We start from the raw sequence: 19372 nt of genomic DNA, 5'->3' as shown, positions 1-19372 counted from the left end.
ATATATGGTAAATCTTCTCTGATAAAATAATATTGAATCTGTATGATGCGCTTTACAATTGTGTTCTACATTCTATGTCCTATCTAAGCTAGAGTGTAATAAGAAGAAAATGTTGATTATGACTCAACAAACAAGAAGCTGTTGGTTTCCACTTTCTTGGTGCAAAGAAGAAGTCGAACAGCAAGAAGGAATTGATAGGAGCAACGCTTTGTGAAGATCTCCTGCAGTTATGCCTTTCTTTATTAGCAAAATGATGTAGTCCATGAAGGCTGAATCACAGGGTAATGTAATAGGGCCACCATTCGGCAGCCCAAATTCTTCTTCGGCAATGTTCAAAAGTTGCCTAATGATCTCATTTTCAAGGTAAACCAATGGAATGACAAAGCGAGCTTGATCAGCAGTGTATACTACAAAATGTCCTTTTTCAACTATAGACGATGAAGACATACTACAATCATCTGCATCACTAACATTTCTTGGAAATGAAATCCTCTTCCTCTGCATGGCTGCAAACTTCTGCCATTTCCTAGCCATTTTGATGAGTTTCTTGGTTCTGATCATTGCCATTTTTTTTGTTTGGAAGATTGGAAACAAGAAAGTAAATAACAAATTTAGAGACCTTTGATGGCTGAACTGATAATGGTTGTGCTTGATGATGAAAAGGAACATGAAAGAGTGCTTATTTATACAAAAGGAGTTGATAGGTTTGTTAGGCAAAGGCATGTGCTGATGCCTGTTGGCCAAGTTGGTATGGGGCCTAAAATTTGTGGATGAAGCTACTTTGAAAATAAAAGAAGATAAGTTTCTTCCTTTATATTCTTTGATCAACTTGGTATTTCTCAGCAATGCCAATAATTTGAGACCATTAAATGAACAATTGCTGGTGAGAAGAAAACCATGTTCTGCTGCTATCTTCTTTGTCATGTAGATATCCATGTTGGCATCAACTTCATTGGGGCCTAGTGTTCTCTTCCACAAAGCCATGTGAAACTTCATGTGCCATTGTCTCTCACCTGTGGGCTGTGGCTATTAAACTTAGATATCTAACTTTGTATATATACACATACATAGAAAGTTTTTTTATGCAAAATACAAGTCTCACTTGCTGTGTACTCAAAATCCTTCAGTCTTTTTTTTAAAGTCATCATTTGAAATTACAAAAGTATCTCGCAATGGGTATCAAAATGAGTCCCCTTATTCAAGGTACTAGAATCTTGAGGAGGTTTTCAAATTCCAGAGGTGTTCCAAAAGGTCATTGTGCAGTATATGTAGGAGAGAGACAGAAGAAGAGATTCGTCGTGCCAATATCTTACTTGAGCCAGCCTTTATTTCAAGACTTGTTAACTCAAGCTGAAGAACAGTTTGACTTCAATCATCCAATGGGTGGTCTCACAATACCTTGCAAAGAGGACGTGTTTGTTGATCTCACATCCTGCTTGAGATCATGAATTGTATCAAAGTGCAAATTCTCTTGCACATGAAATTTTGTAGAGTAGTAGACTTAGATATTAGAAATAGGAGATATAAAGAGGATGTTTTAATGTATAGTTCAGAAACACAAAATCAATAGAAATTGTTTCCATGATCAATTTATGAATAGCAGAAGTGCTTTTTCTTATAATCACTATTTTGCTTATCTTTTCTTATACAATGCTGTTATTCATTTAGAATTGCACTGTGTGGAGGAAACTAGCACATCCAAGAAAGTATCGTTTTAGCAGAATGAGAATGACATCTGTGATAAGTAACAAGAAATTACGTAGCGGAACCAAGTCATCAGCTTTATCTATACTTGAGGCTTTAAAATTTAGGATGTCCTTGATTCCAAGTTATGAGAACTGAGAAGCAATGTGGGCTACTATTCAACAAGTTTAGTGTCTGTATATTTGGATAAACTTTTGGATGTAAGATTTGCCATAAACTTATTCATACACAGTACAAACACTTTCCTTTTCTGTGCATTTCTCAAGATTATGTGTTTCTTGTTTATTCGTAGATCATCAGTTAGAGTTAAAAATTATATCTTGAAAAAAGGGGAACTGTCAAATGACTTCACTTATTCAATCTAATCGAATTTTAAGGATATCTTTAGTTGTTCTAATATCATACTTGAGTCTTCCTTTAGATTTCAAGACTTGTTAGCTCATACTGTTTTATCACCTAATTGCTTCTGAAAATACCACAAAATGTTAACACTGGATGCTAACTTAGAAGACAAGCCGTGAGATACTTCAGCAAAGCCACATTAGAACATACATAAAAGGAGGCATAGTTGATTGATTGATCATTTAGACCTTATTCGATCAAGGAGGTACCACAGTAAGTGAAATGCTTGCGATAAACAAAGTGGTGTTAATACATAAGTGGTACCAATTCAGGATCAGATTGTTAAGTCTACTCATAACCAAATGTAAAAGTGAAAAAATTGGATATATACGGTAAATTTTCTGATAAATTAATATTCAATCTGTATGATGTGCTTTACAATTGTGTTCTTCAGTCTATGCTGTATCTAAAAACTATTTTGAGCTATCATGTATTGAAAAAGATGTTGATTATAACTCAACAAACAAGAAGTAGTTGGTTTCCACTTTCTAGGTGTGAATATGAAGTTGAATAGCAACATGAAGGAATTGAGAGGAGCAACGCTTTGTGAAGATCTCCTGCAGTTACGCCTTTCTTAACTAGCGAAATGATGTAGTCCATGAAGGCTGAATCACAAGGTAATGTAATAGGACCACCACTCGGCAGCCCAAATTCTTCTTCGGACATGTTTAAAAGTTGCTGAATGGACTCATTTTCAAGATAAGCCAAGGGAATCACAAAGCGTACTTGATCGATTGTATATAATACAAAATGGCCTTTTTCAACAATAGAGGATGCGGATGTACTGCAAATGTCTGCATCACTACCATTTCTTGGAAATGAAATCCTCTTCCTCTGCATGGCTGCAAACTTCTGCCATTTCCTAACCATTTTGATGAGTTTCTTAGTACTGATTATTGCCATTTTTTTTGTTTGGGAGATTGGAAAAAAGAAAGTAAATAAGAGAGACTTTTGATGGCTGAATTGATAATGCTTGTGCTTGATGATGAAAAGGCTCATGAAAGAGGGCTTATTAATACAAGAGGAGCTGATAAGTTTGTTAGGCAAAGCCATGTGCTGATGCCTGCTGACCATGTTGGTATGGGGCCTAAAATTTATGGATGAAGCTACGTTTGAATATAAATGAAGATAAGTTTCTTCCTTTCTTCTCTTTGATCAACTAGGCCTACTTGGCATTTCTCAGCAATGCCAATAATATGGAGAACATTAAATGAACAATTGCTGGTGAGAAACAAAACCATGTTCTGCTCTCTTCTTTGTCATGTAGATTGGTGACCTTTAGATTTCCATCTCGGCATCAACTCATTGATTCTTGTGGATTTTATTTCAAATAAAAGAGGGGCCTTATGTCGTTCTTCTACAAATTTCTTGTCTGAATACTTGATAATAATAGAGTAAGCAAAACCATGTGAAGCTTCATGTGCCAATGTCTCTCACCAGTGGCCACCAAATCCTCTTCACCATTAAACTTAAGATGAAATTTACCACTAACTTTGTATATATACAAACACATAGAAAGTTTTTTTATGCAGAACACAAGTCTCACTTGCTGTGTAATTCTCAGAATCCTTCATTCTTTCTTTCAAGTCATCATTTGAAGTTATAAAAGAGTCTCACTATGGGTATCAAAATGAGTCCCCTTATTCAAGGTACTAGAATCTTGAGGAAGTTTTCAAATTCCGGAGGTGTTCCTAAAGGTCATTGTGCAATATATGTAGGAGAGAGCCAGAAAAAGAGATTCGTCGTGCCAATATCTTACTTGAGCCAGCCTTTATTTCAAGACTTGTTAACTCAAGCTGAAGAACAGTTTGGCTTTGATCATCCAATGGGTGGTCTCACAATACCTTGCAAAGAAGACGTGTTTGTTGATCTCACATCCCGCTTGAGACGATGAACTGTATCAAAGTGCAAATTATTTTGCAGATGAAATTTTGTAAAGTAGTAGTAGGACTTAGATATTAGAAAGAGTAAAATCCACTGTATAGTTCAGATACACAAGAAACTAGAAAATTTCTTCAATGATCAATTTATGAATGCAAAAGTGCTGGTTCTGATAATCACTATTTTGGTAGTATTTACTAAAACAGTTCTGTTATTCATTTAGAATATTTCTTCTAAGCAAATTAATTAACCCCCTGCATGCAACAGTTGCACTGTGTGGCACAAAGTAGCACATCGAAGAAAGTATCATTTAGCGGAATAAGAATGCCATTTGAGTTGTTTCTCACCAACTCCACTTTATTTATCTCGACTACTAAACTTTTGGATGTGAGACTACCATAACATGTACAGTGACAAAATATTTCATTTTTTGTGCATTTTTTCAAGATTCTTTGTTTCTTGTTTATTCTTAGATCATCATTGAGAGTTAAAATCCATAGCTTGAAAGAACGAGAACCGAGATGACTCCACTTAAGGACGTCTTCAGCATCTGCAGTTGTTTTATCACCTAATTGCTTCTGAAAATACAACAAAATGCTAACTTAGAAGATAATCCCTACGATACTTCAGATGCCGTTGTCTCTCATCTCTGCCGCCCTAATGCAGATACTTCATCAAAGACTGATTAGAACATACTAATGCATATACATAAAAGGAGGTATAGTTGATTGATTGATCTCCTTAAAACTTCCAATCATTTAGACCTTCTTCTATCAAAGGCATACCACAGTAAGTGAAATGGTTGCGATAAACAAAGTGGTGTTAATTCAGGATCAGATTGTTAAGTTTACTCATAACGAAATGTAAAATTGAAAGCTGTGGATATATATGGTAAATTTTTTGATAAAATAATATTCAATCTGTATGATGCACTTTACAATTGTGTTCTTCAGTCTATGCCCTATCTAAAATACTATTTTGAGCTAGCATGTAATAAAAATAATGATTTATGACTCAACAAACAAGAAGCTGTTGGTTTCCCAATTCTTGGTTTAAAGAAGAAGTTGAACAGCAACAAGAAGGAATTGAGAGGAGCAATGCTGTGTGAAGATCTCCTGCAGTTACGCCTTTCCTTATTAACGAAATGATGTAGTCCATGAAGGCTGAATCACAAGGTAATGTAATAGGGCCACCACTCGGCAGCCCAAATTCTTCTTCGGACATGTTCAAGAGTTGCCTAATGATCTCATTTTCAAGGTAAACCAATGGAATGGCAAATCGTGCTTGATCAACTGTATTTACTACAAAATGGCCTTTTTCAACTGTAGACGATGAAGACGTACTGCAACTGTCTGCATCGCTAACATTTCTTGGAAATGAAATCCTCTTCCTCTGCATGGCTGCAAACTTCTGCCATTTCCTAGCCATTTTGATGAATTTCTTGGTACTAATCATCACCATTTTATTTTCCGGAAGATTGAAAACAAGAAAGTAAATAATAAATTTAGAGACTTTTGATGGCTGAACTGATAATGGTTGTGCTTGATGATGAAAAGGAACATGAAAGAGGGCTTATTTATACAAAAGGAGCTGATAAGTTTGTTAGGCAAAGCCATGTGCTGATGCCTGTTGGCCATGTTCATATGGGGCCTTAAATTTGTGGATGAAGCTAGTTTGAATATAAAAGATGATAAGTTCCTTCGTTTCTTCTCACCGATGCCAATAATTTGAAACCATTAAATGAACAATTGCTTGAAAAAAGCAAAACCATGTTCTGCTCTCTTCTTTGTCATGTAGATAGGTGACCTTTAGATTTCCATCTTGGCATCAACTTCATCAATCCTGGTCGATTTTATTTTAAGGGTCCGTTAAATAAAATTGGGGCCTAATGTTGTTCTTCATTATCTGAATACTTGACAATAACAGGGTAAGCAAAGCCATGTGAAACTTCATGTGCTATTGTCTCTCACCAGTGGCCCCCATGGACATCAAACTTACCACTAACTTTGTATATATACACATACGTAGAAAGTCTGTTTGTGCAAAACACAAGTCTTACTTGCTGTGTATTACTCAAAATCCTTCATTCCTTTTCTTTTTAACTCATTATTTGAAGTTACAAAAGTATCTCGCAATGGGTATCAAAATGAGTCCCCTTATTCAAGGTACAAGAATCTTGAGGAGGTTTTCAAATTCCGGAGGTGTTCCAAAAGGACATTGTGCAGTATATGTAGGAGAGAGCCAGAAGAAGAGATTCGTCGTGCCAATATCTTACTTGAGCCAGCCTTTATTTCAAGACTTGTTAACTCAAGCTGAAGAACAGTTTGACTTCAATCATCCAATGGGTGGTCTCACAATACCTTGCAAAGAGGACGTGTTTGTTGATCTCACATCCTGCTTGAGATCATGAATTGTATCAAAGTGCAAATTCTCTTGCACATGAAATTTTGTAGAGTAGTAGACTTAGATATTAGAAATAGGAGATATAAAGAGGATGTTTTAATGTATAGTTCAGAAACACAAAATCAATAGAAATTGTTTCCATGATCAATTTATGAATAGCAGAAGTGCTTTTTCTTAAAATCACTATTTTGCTTATATTTTCTAAAACAATGCTGTTATTCATTTAGAATTGCACTGTGTGGAGGAAACTAGCACATCCAAGAAAGTATCGTTTTAGCGGAATGAGAATGACATCTGTGATAAGTAACAAGAAATTAAGTAGCGGAACCAAGTCATCAGCTTTATCTATACTTGAGGCTTTTTTAGGATGTCCTTGATTCCAAGTTATGAGAATTGAGAAGCAATGAGGCCTACTATTCAACAAGTTTAGTCTCTGCATATTTGGATAAACTTTTGGATGTAAGACTTGCCATAAACTTGTTCATACACAGTGCAAAAACTTTCCTTTTCTGTGCATTTCTCAAGATTATGTGTTACTTGTTCATTCTTATAACATCAGTTAGAGTTAAAAATCATATCTTGAAAGAAGAGGAATTATCAAATGACTGTACTTATTCAATCTAATCGAATTTTAAGGATGTCCGCAGTTGTTTCATTATCATACTTGAGTCTTCCATTAGATTTTAAGACATTTTTTTGTTCGTAGTGTTTTATTACCTAATTACTTCTGAAAATACTACAAAATGTTCACACTGGATGCTAACTTAGAAGACAAGCGTTGCGGTACATCTGATGTCGTTGTCTCTCATCTCTGCCACCCTAATGCAGATACTTCAGCAAAGCCTGATTAGAACATACTAATGCATATACATAAAATTAGGCATAGTTGATTGACTGATCATTTAGACCTTATTCGATCAAGGAGGTACCACAGTAAGTGAAATGCTTGCGATAAACACAGTGGTGTTAATACATAAGTGGTACCAATTCAGGATCAGATAGTTAAGTCTACTGATAACCAAATTTAAAAGTGAAAGCTGTGGATATATATGGTAAATTTTCTGATAAAATAATATTCAATCTGTATGATGTGCTTTACAATTGTGTTCTTCAGTCTATGCTGTATCTAAAAACTATTTTGAGCTATCATGTATTAAAAAAGATGTTGATTATAACTCAACAAACAAGAAGTAGTTGGTTTCCACTTTCTTGGTGTGAATATGAAGTTGAATAGCAACATGAAGGAATTGAGAGGAGCAATGCTTTGTGAAGATCTCCTGCAGTTACGCCTAACTAGAGAAATGATGTAGTCCATGAAGGCTGAATCACAAGGTAATGTAATAGGACCACCACTCGGCAGCCCAAATTCTTCTTCGGACATGTTTAAAAGTTGCTGAATGGACTCATTTTCAAGATAAGCCAAGGGAATCACAAAGCGTACTTGATCGATTGTATATAATACAAAATGGCCTTTTTCAACAATAGAGGATGCTGATGTACTGCAACTGTCTGCATCACTACCATTTCTTGGAAATGAAATCCTCTTCCTTTGCATGGCTGCAAACTTCTGCCATTTCCTAACCATTTTGATGAGTTTCTTAGTACTGATTATTGCCATTTTTTTGTTTGGAAGATTGGAAAAAAGAAAGTAAATAAGAGAGACTTTTGATGGCTGAATTGATAATGAAAAGGCTCATGAAAGAGGGCTTATTTATACAAGAGGAGCTGATAAGTTTGTTAGGCAAAGCCATGTGCTGATGCCTGTTGGCCTAGTTGGTATGGGGCCTAAATTTTTGTGGATGAAGAAGCTAAGTTTGAATATAAATGAAGATAAGTTTCTTCCTTTCTTCTCTTTGAACAACTAGGCCTACTTGGTATTTCTCAGCAATGGCAATAATATTGAGAACATTAAATGAACAATTGCTGGTGAGAAACAAAACCATGTTCTGCTCTCTCCTTTGTCATGTAGATAGGTGACCTTAAGATTTCCATCTTGGCATCAACTTCATCAATCCTTGTCGATTTTATTTTAGGTGTATCTGTAAAATAAAATTGGGGCCTTATGTTGTTTTTCAACAAATTTATTGTCTGAATACTTTACAATAACAGGGTAAGCAAAGCCATGTGAAGCTTCATGTGCTATTGTCTCTCAACAGTGGCCACCAAATCCTCTTCACCATTAAACTTGGATATGAAATTTACCACTAACTTTGTATATGTAGAAAGTTTTTTATGCAAAACACAAGTCTCACTAGCTGTGTATTACTCAAAATCCTTCAGTCTTTTTCATTTAAAGTCATCATTTGAAGTTACAAAAGTATCTCACCATGGGTATCAAAATGAGTCCCCTTATACAAGGTACTAGAATCTTGAGGAGGTTTTCAAATTCCGGAGGTGTTCCAAAAGGACATTGTGCAGTATATGTAGGAGAGAGCCTGAAGAAGAGGTTCGTTGTGCCAATATCTTACTTGAGCCAGCCTTTATTTCAAGACTTGTTAACTCAAGCTGAAGAACAGTTTGGCTTCGATCATCCAATGGGCGGTCTCACAATACCTTGCAAAGAAGATGTGTTTGTTGATCTCACATCCCGCTTGAGATCATGAATTATATCAAAGTGCAAATTCTCTTGCACATGAAATTTTGTAAAGTAGTAGTAGGACTTAGATATTAGAAAGAGTAAAATCCACTGTATAGTTCAGAAACACAAGGAACTAGAAAATTTCTTCGATGATCAATTTATGAATAGCAAAAGTGCTGATTCTAATAATCACTATTTTGGTAGTATTTGCTAAAACAATTCCATCGTAAACAAAATAATTAAGCCCCAGTTTGCAACAGTTACACTGTGTGGCACAAACTAGCACATCGAAGAAAGTATCATTTAGCGGAATAAGAATGTCATTTGAGTTGTTTCTCACCAGCTCCATCTAAATTTCTCGAGTCTCGACTACTAAAGTTTTGGATGTGAGACTTGCCATAACATGTACAGTGCCAAAATATTTCCTTTTCTGTGCATTTTTCAAGATTATTTGTTTCTTGTTGTTGTTTAATACTAAAATAGAAAGATGAACTCCCAATTTTTCTCTAAGAAATTTGAATCAGCTAACATGAAATGACTTGGTAAAAATGTGGGCCACTTGATTTTCTGATTCGCAATAGAGTAAAACCACTTCACCGTTTTACTACACTTCCCTCAAGAAATAAAACTTGATGTTGAAGTGCTTGGTCCTTCCATGAAACACATGATCTTTGGATATGGCTATGACAGCTTGAATAACCACAAGGATCTCAGTGCTTTCTTCTTGCTCCAGCTGAAAATTGATCAAATTTCCTAAGCCATAGTGCTTGATTAACAGTAGCTGCTGCTGCGACGAATTCTGCTTCAGCTGTTAGTTGTGTGCTACTATTTCCTATAATTTTTTATGAATAGAAAATGTTCAACTTTTGATTAATCTCCATTTTAGTAATATTTGCTTAAAGAATTCCCTTTATCATTTGAAATTCTCCGTTGTACTTCACCTTGTGGTGCAACTATAGATGATAATATGACGGTCATTAGATACAATCCATCATATCCTACCCAGACCTTCAGATGCACTGATCCATAGGTGCAACAGTATGATGATGGACAGTAGTAAGACAGAACGAGTTAGACCATATATCACATGAAGCGCTCAAAATACCAACAATCTCTTGGAATGAACGCAAAGGATCCGTATAATGTAATACTGATTAGATAAGACTAAGATTTAGTTGCTGTATTTGTTGTTACACTTAACATTACTTCTGGTTTTTGTCAATTGCCCTTTTATTAGTTAAAGATTTGTATGACTGTGTTGGGGTAAAAGCGAGATTTAGCAAGTGTACTAGTTTTAGACAACTTCTTCTTTCAGTTGAAAGATAAACGGACGTGATTAGAACATAATAGATACAGATTGTTAGGACTTCTAATAACCAAATTGAAAAGTGAAAGCCATGGATGTGGTAAATTTTCTGATAAAATAATATATTCAACCTGTATGATGCGCTTTACAATTGTGTTCTTCATTCTATGTCCTATCTAAAACAACTTTATGCTAAATGTTGATTATGACTCAACAAACAAGAAGCTGTTGGTTTCCACTTTCTTGGTGCAAAGAAGAAGTCGAACAACAACATGAAGGAATTGATAGGAGCAATGCTTTATGAAAATCTCCTGCAGTTACGCCTTTCCTTATTAGCGAAATGATATAGTCCATGAAGGCTGAATCACAAGGTAATGTAATAGGACCACCACTCAGAAGACCAAATTCTTCTTCAGACATGTTCAAAAGTTGCCTAATGATCTCACTTTCAAGATAAACCAAGGGAATCATGAAGCGCTTTTGATCAATTGTATATACTACAAAATGTCCTTTTTCAACTATAGATGATGAAGACGTACTACAATCATCTGCATCACTGCCATTTCTTGAAAATGAAATCCTCTTCCTCTGCATAGCTGCAAACTTCTGCCATTTCCTAACCATTCTGATGAGTTTCTTAGTACTGATTAGTGCCATTTTTTTTGTTTGGAAGATTAGGAAAAAGAAAGTAAATAAGAGAGACTTTTGATGGCTGAATTAATAATGCTTGTGCTTGATGATGAAAAGGTTCATGAAAGAGGGCTTATTTATACAAGAGGAGCTGATAAGTTTGTTAGGCAAAGCCATGTGCTGATACCTGTTGGCCAAGTTGGTATGGGGCCTAAAATTTGTGGATGAAGAAGCTAAGTTTGAATATAAATGAAGATAAGGTTCTTCCTTTCTTCTCTTTGAACAACTAGGCCTACTTGGTATTTCTCAGCAATAGCAATAATTTGAGACCATTAAATGAACAATTGCTGGTGAGAAACAAAACCATGTTCTGCTCTCTTCTTTGTCATGTAGATTGGTGACCCTTAGATTTCCATTTCGGCATCAACTCATCGATTCTTGTGGATTTTATTTCAAATAAAAGAGGGGCCTAATGTCGTTCTTCTACAAATTTATTGTCTGAATACTTGATAATAATAGAGTAAGCAAAACCATGTGAAGCTTCATGTGCCAAGGTGTAACATCCGACAATTTGAAGGAGCTTGAACTTGGAAAATAATCATTTTTTGGAAAAATTTAAAAATCTGGAAATTTGGTTAAGTATGGAAAACAATGAGTTTTTGGCCAACTTTGAGTAGTCGTAACTCCTAGCTCAGGATGAGTTAGGAGTAGTTCCAGTTATGGTTGCGAAGCTCGTGGAACGATCTTTCCAACGCCACTGAGTTTGCTCGATTCCGAGCTCGTATGAGGGAGTTATTCCCTGTAGAAGTTGGACAGTTGGAAGGGAAATCCGTCCGGAAATTTAAGGGCATTTTGGTCCTTTCCCAAATTATTTATTTTGAGCTCATATGGTTGTTTTGGGATGATCTTTAGGATCATTTCTTTTATCCCATTTTCAAGAGAAAGAGTTAGGGTTCTTGAGAAGAAGAAGAAAAGAAGAAGAAGAGAAGAAGAGGATAAAGGAGATCAACAAATTTTCCGTCGTGGATTATCGTCGGGGGTGATCCCTAAAAAGGTATGTGAGTTCTTTGTGTGGGTTGATCCTTTCCCCCACACATACCAAGTTTATTCAATGATTTGAGAAAAGATTGGGAGTTTGTTGTTGAAGTGTTGAAGTTGTTAGTTGTTGTTGATGTTGTTGGTGGTGTTGTAGAAATTATTGTTCGTTGTGAGACATGATTGGGTCGTATATTTTTTCGTTGAAACCTATTGCATGTTGAGAGATTTACGATCCTAAGAGTTTTGACCCTTTTAAAGTTGAATCACCATCATTCGCAGCAATTCTGGGCTGTCGATCCCCATCCACGGGCCTGACCTACGGACCGTAGATCAATCGACGGTCTGTACTGGTCAACCGTCGATTGGGACAGAAGTTGAGTTTGTGGGGCGTCGATCTACGGTCGCGACCTACGGTCCGTGACCTGACCTACGGACCGTAAGTCAGGACCGTAGGTCAATACTTAGTCATTTTTCTTAAAAATGAATTCGGGGGAAAATCTCTGATGCGATCTACGGACCTGCAGTACGGACCATAAGTCCATCCACGGTCCGTCGATGGCATCCGTAAGTCCCACCTGTGTCACCAGAAATCTGAAGTCTCAGCCAAGTTTCCCCATTTCTTTTCTCACTTTCTCAAGCAAGTTCCAAAGTATTATACCTATGTGTTTATAGTTGTTTCCGACACTCCAAAGTATGTCTAAGCGTTCAAGAATCCCTCCGCAACATGTGAGCGAACACCTTGAATCCATAATTTCGATTCAAGGAGAGTTAATTTCCAAGTCAAGTGAAGTTAGAATTCAAGAAAAAGAGTATAGAGTTTCAAGTAGAGTAAAGAGTAAAGAGTTGAGTTCACGTCTCAAAAGCTATAAGGGGACTAAGTATTCCCTAAGAGTTTATAAATGTTTTTACACATTGAGCAAAGAAAGGGAACATTGATTCCAAAAGAGCCTTTGGGCTAAGCTTCGAGTAATTTTCTCAAACTAAAGAAAGAAGTTTTAAAAACATGAGTCAAAGTATTTTTGGGAGTAGTATTGAGCACCGAATTGGGGACACGAGTTCTGATTTACTCAACTCTCCATAAGAACCATGCGCCATCATGGGATTTCTCGGATCATACTTTTTAGATGATCACGAAAGTTAAGCTAGTGGATCCACTAAGTAAAGTTAGCTTCCTATATCACGGCAAGGTATAGGATGGTCCTTGGCAACGCGAGGTAAAGCGTTGTATCATCACTAGGGCTCATAGTGGTGGTTGTCGGTTAAAGAACCTCCCACATAAGTTATATTACTTTTATATAAGTATAGTTGAGTTGTTATTGTTTTATCATTAACAAGCTAAGTTGTTTATACTGTTTTACAAGCTTTATATATTGCATGCGTCTCATTGCTATATATATATTGAGTTCAGTTAGTCATGAGTCGTACAGAGCCGAGGTAAGTGTTCTCTTGTTATTCCTTTCAAGCTTAAGTTGTGTTTGGCTTTCCCGCTTGCATACTCGTACATTCCATGTACTGATGCCATTTGGCCTGCATCGTTTGATGATGCAGATTCAGGTACCCCGGATCAGCATCCTGCTCGTCATTGATTCAGCTGAGCACACCAGAGTCAGTGGTGAGCCTCCTTGCTTTCCGGAGGACTCGATTATTTGTGTTCTTAGTCTTGTCTTTTTAGGATGTTGCGGGGTCTGTCCCAACATCCATCTCAGTATGTTAGAGGCTTCATAGACAAACAGACAGTCAGTCAACTGGTTTCGAGTCTCTTATCTATATATTTATATGTAAATATTCTATTTTTGAGATTCGGGTTGCCTTAGGGCTATATTTTATAAGTTAAGTTGTTTTGCAATATTGCATTGCTTTGAGTTATTCTGTTGAGTAGGTTTCCGCCGAGTTAAGAAAGCCAGGCCAAGGGTTCGCTTGGGGCCAGCAATGGTCTCCGAGTGCCGGTCCCGCCCAGGGTGTAGGCCCGGGGCGTGACACAAGGTCTCTCACCAGTGGCCACCAAATCCTCTTCACCATTAAACTTGGATATGAATTTTACCACTAACTTTGTATATATACACATACATAGAAAGTTTTTTATGCAAAACACAAGTCTCAATTTCTGTGTATTTCTCAAAATCCTTCTTTTTTTTTATGTCACTTATTTAAAGCTACAAAAGTATCTCACTATGGGTATCAAAATGAGTCCCCTTATTCAAGGTACTAGAATCTTGAGGAGGTTTTCAAACTCCGGAAGTGTTCCAAAAGGGCATTGTGCAGTATATGTAGGAGAGAGACAGAAGAAGAGATTCGTCGTGCCAATATCTTACTTGAGCCAGTCTTTATTTCAAGACTTGTTAACTCAAGCTGAAGAACAGTTTGGCTTCGATCATCCAATGGGTGGTCTCACAATACCTTGCAAAGAGGACGTGTTTGTTGATCTCACATCCCGCTTGAGATCATGAGTTGTATCAAAGTGTAAATTCTCTTGCATAGAAATTTTGTAAAGTAGTAGACTTAGATACTAGAAAGAGGAGATTTAGAGAGGAACTTTCACTGTATAGTTCAGAAACACAAGAATCTATAGAACTTGTTTCCATGATCAATTTATGAATGGCAGAAGTGCTGTTTCTTACAATCACTATTTTCGTTATTTTTGCTAAAACAATGCTGTTATTTATTTAGATTTTTTCTGCTAAACAAATAATAGTTTGCACTGTGTGGTTCAAATTAGCACATCCAAGAAAGTATCAATTAGCGGAATAAGAATGAAGTTTGTGATAAGTAACTAGAAATTACGTAGCGGAACCAAGTCATCAGCTTTATCTATACTTATGGCTTTAAAATTTTTTGGATGTCCTTGATTCCAAGTTATGAGACTTGCCATAAACTTATATACACACACAAAGTATTTGAGCAGAACACAGTGCAGAAAGTTTTCCTTTTTTGTACATTTATCAAGAGTGTGTTCCTTGTTTATTCTTAGATCATCAGTTAGAGTTAAAAATCATATCTGGAAAGAAGGGGAGTTATCAAATGACTCCACTTATTCAATCTAATCGAATTCAAGGATGTCTGCAGTTGTTCCAATACCATACTTGAGTCTGCCTTTAAATTGCAAGACTTGTTAGCTCATATTGTTTTATTACCTAATTGCTTCTGAAAATACCACAGAATGTTCAGACTGGATGCTAACTTAGAAGACAAGCCCTGCGATACTTCAGATATTGTTGTCTCTCATCTCTGCCACCGTAATGCAGATACTTCAGCAAAGCTTGATTAAAACATACTAATGCATATACATAAAAGGAGGCATAGTTGATTGATTGATCATTTATACCTCATTTGATCAAGGAGGTACTGCAGTAAGTGAAACGCTAATGATAAACAAAGTGGTGTTAACACATAAGAGGTACCAATCGAGGATTAGATTGTTAAGTCTTCTCATAACCAAATGTAAAAGTGAAAGCCGTGGATATGGTAAATTTTCTCTGATAAAATAATATTCATTAATCTGTATGATGCACTTTACAATAATGTTCATCAGTGTATGCCCTATCTAAAAAACTATTTTCAGCTAGCATGTATTATGACTCAACAAACAAGAAGCTGTTGGTTTCCACTTTCTTGGTGCAAAGAAGAAGTCAAACAGCAAGAAGAAGGAACTGATAGGAGCAACGCTTTGTGAAAATCTCCAGCAGTTATGCCTTTCTTGATTAGCAAAATGATGTAGTCCATGAAGGCTGAATCACAGGGTAATGTAATAGGACCACCACTCGGTAGCCCAAATTCTTCTTCGGACATGTTCAAAAGTTGCCTAATGATCTCATTTTTAAGGTAAACCAATGGAATGACAAAGCGAACTTGATCAACTGTATATACTACAAAATGTCCTTTTTCAACTATAGTCGATGAAGACGTACTACAACTATCTGCATCGCTAACATTTCTTACAAATGAAATCCTCTTCCTCTGCATGGCTGCAAACTTCTGCCATTTCCTAGCCATTTTGATGAGTTTCTTGGTACTAATCATCGTTATTTTCTTTTCCGGAAGATTGAAAACAAGAAAGTAACTAACAAATTTAGAAACTTTTGATGTCTGAACTGATAATGCTTGTGCTTGATGATGAAAAGGTTACTGAAAAAGGGATTATTTATACAAGTTGAGCTGATAAGTTTGTTGGGCAAAGTCATGTGCTGATGCCTATTGGCCAAGTTGGTATGGGGCCTAAAATTTGCGCATGAAGCTAAGTTTGAAAATAAAAGATGATAAGTTTTTCCTTTCTTCTCAGCAATGCCAATAATATGAGACTATTAAATGATCAACAATTGATGTTAAGAAGCAAAACCATGTTCTGATCTCTTCTTTGTCATGTAGATTTCCATCTTGGCTACAAAAACCATGTGCCATTGTCACCAATTTCTTTGACTACCACTAAATATTTGGATATGAAACTTGTCATAAACTTGTATATATACACACACTGGTCTCCATTCTTTCTTTAGGTCTTTGTATAAATTTTCAAGTTACAAAGTATAAAACACCCGTGAAGTATCACTTTAAAGTTGCAAGTACAAAACTACAATGATAAAACACACTCCTAAAGTATTATTTTTTTGGTGAGTTTCATATGTGAACTATGTATTTTCTACCTGAACTATCATCAATTGTTTATCGAAACACACCTCTAAGTTGACTAAACCAAATATTTGAATACAATTGCTAAAAGGCATGCCACAACTTAATTAGCCTTTAAAAATTTCATCCACGTGACAACTGACTTATTATATTTGAGGCTTAATTTTTTTTATGAATAGTTGGTGATATATCAAATAAGAAACACAAGTACCTGATAGTTCATGTAGAAAACTCGCAAAAAAAAGTGATACTTTAGGTATGTTTTTGAACGTCATCTCTTAATTTTCCTATTAATTTCTTTAATTATGCTCGTGGGGTGTCATTCTAAACGATTTTTAAACAAAAAAAAAAAGGAGAGTGCACATCACGCACTAGTTAAGGTGTGTCTTAATACATTGTTGGTGATAATTCAAGTAGAAAATACAAACACTTGTAGTTCACGTCAAAAACTCACAAAAATAAAACCAATACTTTAGATATATTTTTAACTATTATTTGTATTTAATACTACAAAAATGTAGTATTTTTTTAAATTTTTTGTATCTTTAATCAATGTATATTGTAAAGCAAAAATTTACTTAGTCAACGCATGTAATTAATTATAAGCAGCCGCCCAAATAGTATTTACTTTTTAGTCAAAGAAAATATAGTCTTCAAAGTGAGCTGAAAAAGGAGAAAAAAAAAAAGCAATCGGAAAAATGGCCGCCGGCACGGCAAATCTATCGGAAAAAATGGTGCATCCGGCAGTAAAACCTTTATCTGACCTGCTTGGTACTTGGAAAGGTGAAGGTGAAGGCTTTTTCCCTACAATTTCTTCCTTCAATTACTCCGAAGAACTCCAATTTACTCACTCTCCAAACAAGGTTAGGTTCCGAATAATCCCTCCGTTTCAATTTGTTTGTCTGATTTTGATTTTGATTTTGATACGGAATTTAAGAAATTGTGCAAGATTTTTTGAATTTTATAGTCTTAAATTAAAAATACGTAGAATGTACTAGAATGTATGTGTAAAGTTAGATTTAAAGAGTTGTCGAGAAAGGAAAGGTGTATTTTTTTTAAACGGAATAAAAAGATAAGTAAGATAAATGAATTGAAACCGAGAGAGTATCTGTTGAAATTTTTTATTGATCTTTTTATCTGTATTTTGTTAAAATTTTAGTGCTTTTTTAATTTACACTTCCTATGTCCTAGTTTGTGTGGTTCCCTTTTGGTATGTTTATGGAAAAGGGCAGATTGTTATATTTAGAAATAATTTAACTTTAAATTTCTCATTTTGAGACGAGGAGGGGAAAAGTATACAGAAAAGACAGTTCTTTTAGTATTAGTTAGTGATTAGTTAATGATTTAGTGAGTCCTTTTTTGCCCGATGAACTCTTAGCACCGTCACATAAATATTTATGGCTTGTTTTAAATCATAAGTTTCAAATTTGTTTCTTAAAACTCTATGCCTAGTCAAATGGTGTTATAAAAATGGGACGGTTGGAGTAATATAAATATACATTGTTTGAGTCTCACTAAAAAAAGGCACTCTTGTAACAAATGGGGTTCACAAGTTGTGTTAACTCACATGTTCAAGTTCCAAGTGTTGCATTCTTGCGTCTTTTTTGAATCCCTTTATTAGAACTACTGGCTGTCACTATACATGCGATGATTTTTTTGCCTAAATTTTGCTTTTTTTATCAGCCTGTGATAGCTTATTCTCAAAAGACATGGAACTTGAAATCTGGACAACCTATGCATTCTGAGAGCGGATACTGGAGACCTAAACCCGATGGGACCATTGAAGTCGTCATTGCTCAGAGCACTGGTCTTGTTGAAGTCCAGGTGATCTCCTTATGAGTAGAACAGTTTTACATTGTCAGTGAATGATGAGTTAAATCATGTCTACGATTCATGAGTCATGCCTCTGAATTTCATGTTATCAGCTTTTTAGATGTGCTAAGGACATGTTGGTTTTTCCTTGTTTGGGTCTGCGATTCTAATATTGAGATGGTAATTCGAAGTGACTTTTGATGTTAAAAAACAAGACTCATTGACAATCTGGGAGGTCAATTGAATATGTCGGCATGTTAAGTTTGTCTATCCATTTTGGTCAACCATAAAACATAATATTTCTACTTTCATTCTACAGAAAGGAACATATGACATGAAAGAGGGAGTTGTGAAGCTTAAAAGTGAACTGGTTGGCAATGCTTCCAAGGTATCTCCTCTAGCACGTTTTATCTGTTTTTTTCTACCTTCATCTTTGACCCTTTGATGCGCTTGTACACCTTTATGATAGAGTTACAAGTTTTCATCTCCCTTATGTTTTCTAGGATGTAAAGTTGAAGTAGAAACTGAACTCTTGAAACATATATATGTCGTATTTGACATGAAGAAAGTTTACAAAGAAAAAGTAAACGCTAGCGTATTCTACAAGAGTACAAGTATCGTCTTGCAAGATGATGTTTGTGGAAATGGTTTCAACTTTTAAGTTTTTCTTAAATGAAGTATCGTATTTAAGTTTAGGGAAAAAAGCCCTTTGATTGTAGGCGGAAGTTGGTGAAGTTTGACTAATGTGATCCTTCGCTTACCTGATGGACAGGTCAAGGAGATAACTCGAGTTTTTAAAGTGGAGAATTGTGAACTATCATATGTTGTGGAGATGGCCACCAGTCTAACTGATCTTCAGCCTCATCTCAGAGCCTCTCTTAAGAAGCTCTAGGCTGTCAGCTCATGACCGACGATATCAGTATCTATACTATATCTCTGACACACTTGTTAACTAATGTTGACATTTTACCAGAAGTATGATATTGAATGTTAAT

The 19372-nt window shown here is 35.7% G+C and overlaps 7 protein-coding genes and 3 pseudogenes across 7 annotated transcripts; 4 read left to right on the top strand and 6 right to left on the bottom strand.

Moving 5' to 3' along the window:
* Positions 1 to 22: 22 nt before the first annotated feature.
* On the bottom strand, positions 23 to 568 carry LOC125817815 (auxin-responsive protein SAUR68-like). The gene has a single exon (XM_049497327.1). The coding sequence runs from the start codon at positions 565 to 567 to the stop codon at positions 124 to 126; it is 444 nt and encodes a 147-aa protein (XP_049353284.1). The 5' UTR covers position 568; the 3' UTR covers positions 23 to 123.
* A 1986-nt stretch (positions 569 to 2554) lies between these two features.
* On the bottom strand, positions 2555 to 3073 carry LOC125817812 (auxin-responsive protein SAUR68-like). The gene has a single exon (XM_049497324.1). The coding sequence runs from the start codon at positions 3007 to 3009 to the stop codon at positions 2563 to 2565; it is 447 nt and encodes a 148-aa protein (XP_049353281.1). The 5' UTR covers positions 3010 to 3073; the 3' UTR covers positions 2555 to 2562.
* A 1928-nt stretch (positions 3074 to 5001) lies between these two features.
* On the bottom strand, positions 5002 to 5512 carry LOC125817811 (auxin-responsive protein SAUR68-like). Its single transcript, XM_049497323.1, has one exon. It carries the CDS (start codon positions 5446 to 5448, stop codon positions 5002 to 5004), a length of 447 nt encoding a protein of 148 aa, XP_049353280.1. The 5' UTR covers positions 5449 to 5512.
* A 426-nt stretch (positions 5513 to 5938) lies between these two features.
* On the top strand, positions 5939 to 6397 carry LOC125817806 (auxin-responsive protein SAUR21-like). The gene has a single exon (XM_049497319.1). It carries the CDS (start codon positions 5939 to 5941, stop codon positions 6395 to 6397), a length of 459 nt encoding a protein of 152 aa, XP_049353276.1.
* Positions 6398 to 7488: 1091 nt separating this feature from the next.
* On the bottom strand, positions 7489 to 8028 carry LOC125817816 (auxin-responsive protein SAUR68-like; annotated as a pseudogene).
* Positions 8029 to 8524: 496 nt separating this feature from the next.
* On the top strand, positions 8525 to 9061 carry LOC125817804 (auxin-responsive protein SAUR21-like; annotated as a pseudogene).
* A 1350-nt stretch (positions 9062 to 10411) lies between these two features.
* Positions 10412 to 10931, bottom strand: LOC125817813 (auxin-responsive protein SAUR68-like). The gene has a single exon (XM_049497325.1). It carries the CDS (start codon positions 10929 to 10931, stop codon positions 10485 to 10487), a length of 447 nt encoding a protein of 148 aa, XP_049353282.1. The 3' UTR covers positions 10412 to 10484.
* A 2425-nt stretch (positions 10932 to 13356) lies between these two features.
* On the top strand, positions 13357 to 14530 carry LOC125817847 (auxin-responsive protein SAUR21-like; annotated as a pseudogene).
* Positions 14531 to 15402: 872 nt separating this feature from the next.
* Positions 15403 to 16047, bottom strand: LOC125817817 (auxin-responsive protein SAUR68-like). Its single transcript, XM_049497328.1, has one exon. The coding sequence runs from the start codon at positions 15957 to 15959 to the stop codon at positions 15519 to 15521; it is 441 nt and encodes a 146-aa protein (XP_049353285.1). The 5' UTR covers positions 15960 to 16047; the 3' UTR covers positions 15403 to 15518.
* Positions 16048 to 17211: 1164 nt separating this feature from the next.
* On the top strand, positions 17212 to 19287 carry LOC125817803 (peroxynitrite isomerase Rv2717c). Its single transcript, XM_049497318.1, has 4 exons — positions 17212 to 17428; positions 18249 to 18389; positions 18697 to 18765; positions 19150 to 19287. The coding sequence occupies exons 1-4, from the start codon at positions 17264 to 17266 to the stop codon at positions 19267 to 19269; spliced, it is 495 nt and encodes a 164-aa protein (XP_049353275.1). The 5' UTR covers positions 17212 to 17263; the 3' UTR covers positions 19270 to 19287.
* The last annotated feature ends 85 nt before the right edge of the window (positions 19288 to 19372 follow it).

The sequence above is a fragment of the Solanum verrucosum genome, unplaced genomic scaffold (assembly GCF_900185275.1).
Source record: "Solanum verrucosum unplaced genomic scaffold, falcon-dt-bn FXZP01000254.1, whole genome shotgun sequence".
Taxonomy (NCBI): domain Eukaryota; kingdom Viridiplantae; phylum Streptophyta; class Magnoliopsida; order Solanales; family Solanaceae; genus Solanum; species Solanum verrucosum.
This window is presented reverse-complemented; position numbering and strand designations above follow the sequence as displayed.

Excerpts from the sequence above, each read along its gene's own strand:
- LOC125817813 (XM_049497325.1), bottom strand. The coding sequence starts at position 10,931 with ATGGCACTAATCAGTACTAAGAAACTCATCAGAATGGTTAGGAAATGG.
- LOC125817811 (XM_049497323.1), bottom strand. The coding sequence starts at position 5,448 with ATGGTGATGATTAGTACCAAGAAATTCATCAAAATGGCTAGGAAATGG.
- LOC125817806 (XM_049497319.1), top strand. The coding sequence starts at position 5,939 with ATGTGCTATTGTCTCTCACCAGTGGCCCCCATGGACATCAAACTTACC.
- LOC125817812 (XM_049497324.1), bottom strand. The coding sequence starts at position 3,009 with ATGGCAATAATCAGTACTAAGAAACTCATCAAAATGGTTAGGAAATGG.
- LOC125817815 (XM_049497327.1), bottom strand. The coding sequence starts at position 567 with ATGGCAATGATCAGAACCAAGAAACTCATCAAAATGGCTAGGAAATGG.
- LOC125817817 (XM_049497328.1), bottom strand. The coding sequence starts at position 15,959 with ATGATTAGTACCAAGAAACTCATCAAAATGGCTAGGAAATGGCAGAAG.
- LOC125817803 (XM_049497318.1), top strand. The coding sequence starts at position 17,264 with ATGGCCGCCGGCACGGCAAATCTATCGGAAAAAATGGTGCATCCGGCA. Across the intron at positions 17,429-18,248 it reads TTACTCACTCTCCAAACAAG|CCTGTGATAGCTTATTCTCA; the intron begins GTTAGGTTCCGA and ends TTTTTTTATCAG. Across the intron at positions 18,766-19,149 it reads TGGTTGGCAATGCTTCCAAG|GTCAAGGAGATAACTCGAGT; the intron begins GTATCTCCTCTA and ends CCTGATGGACAG.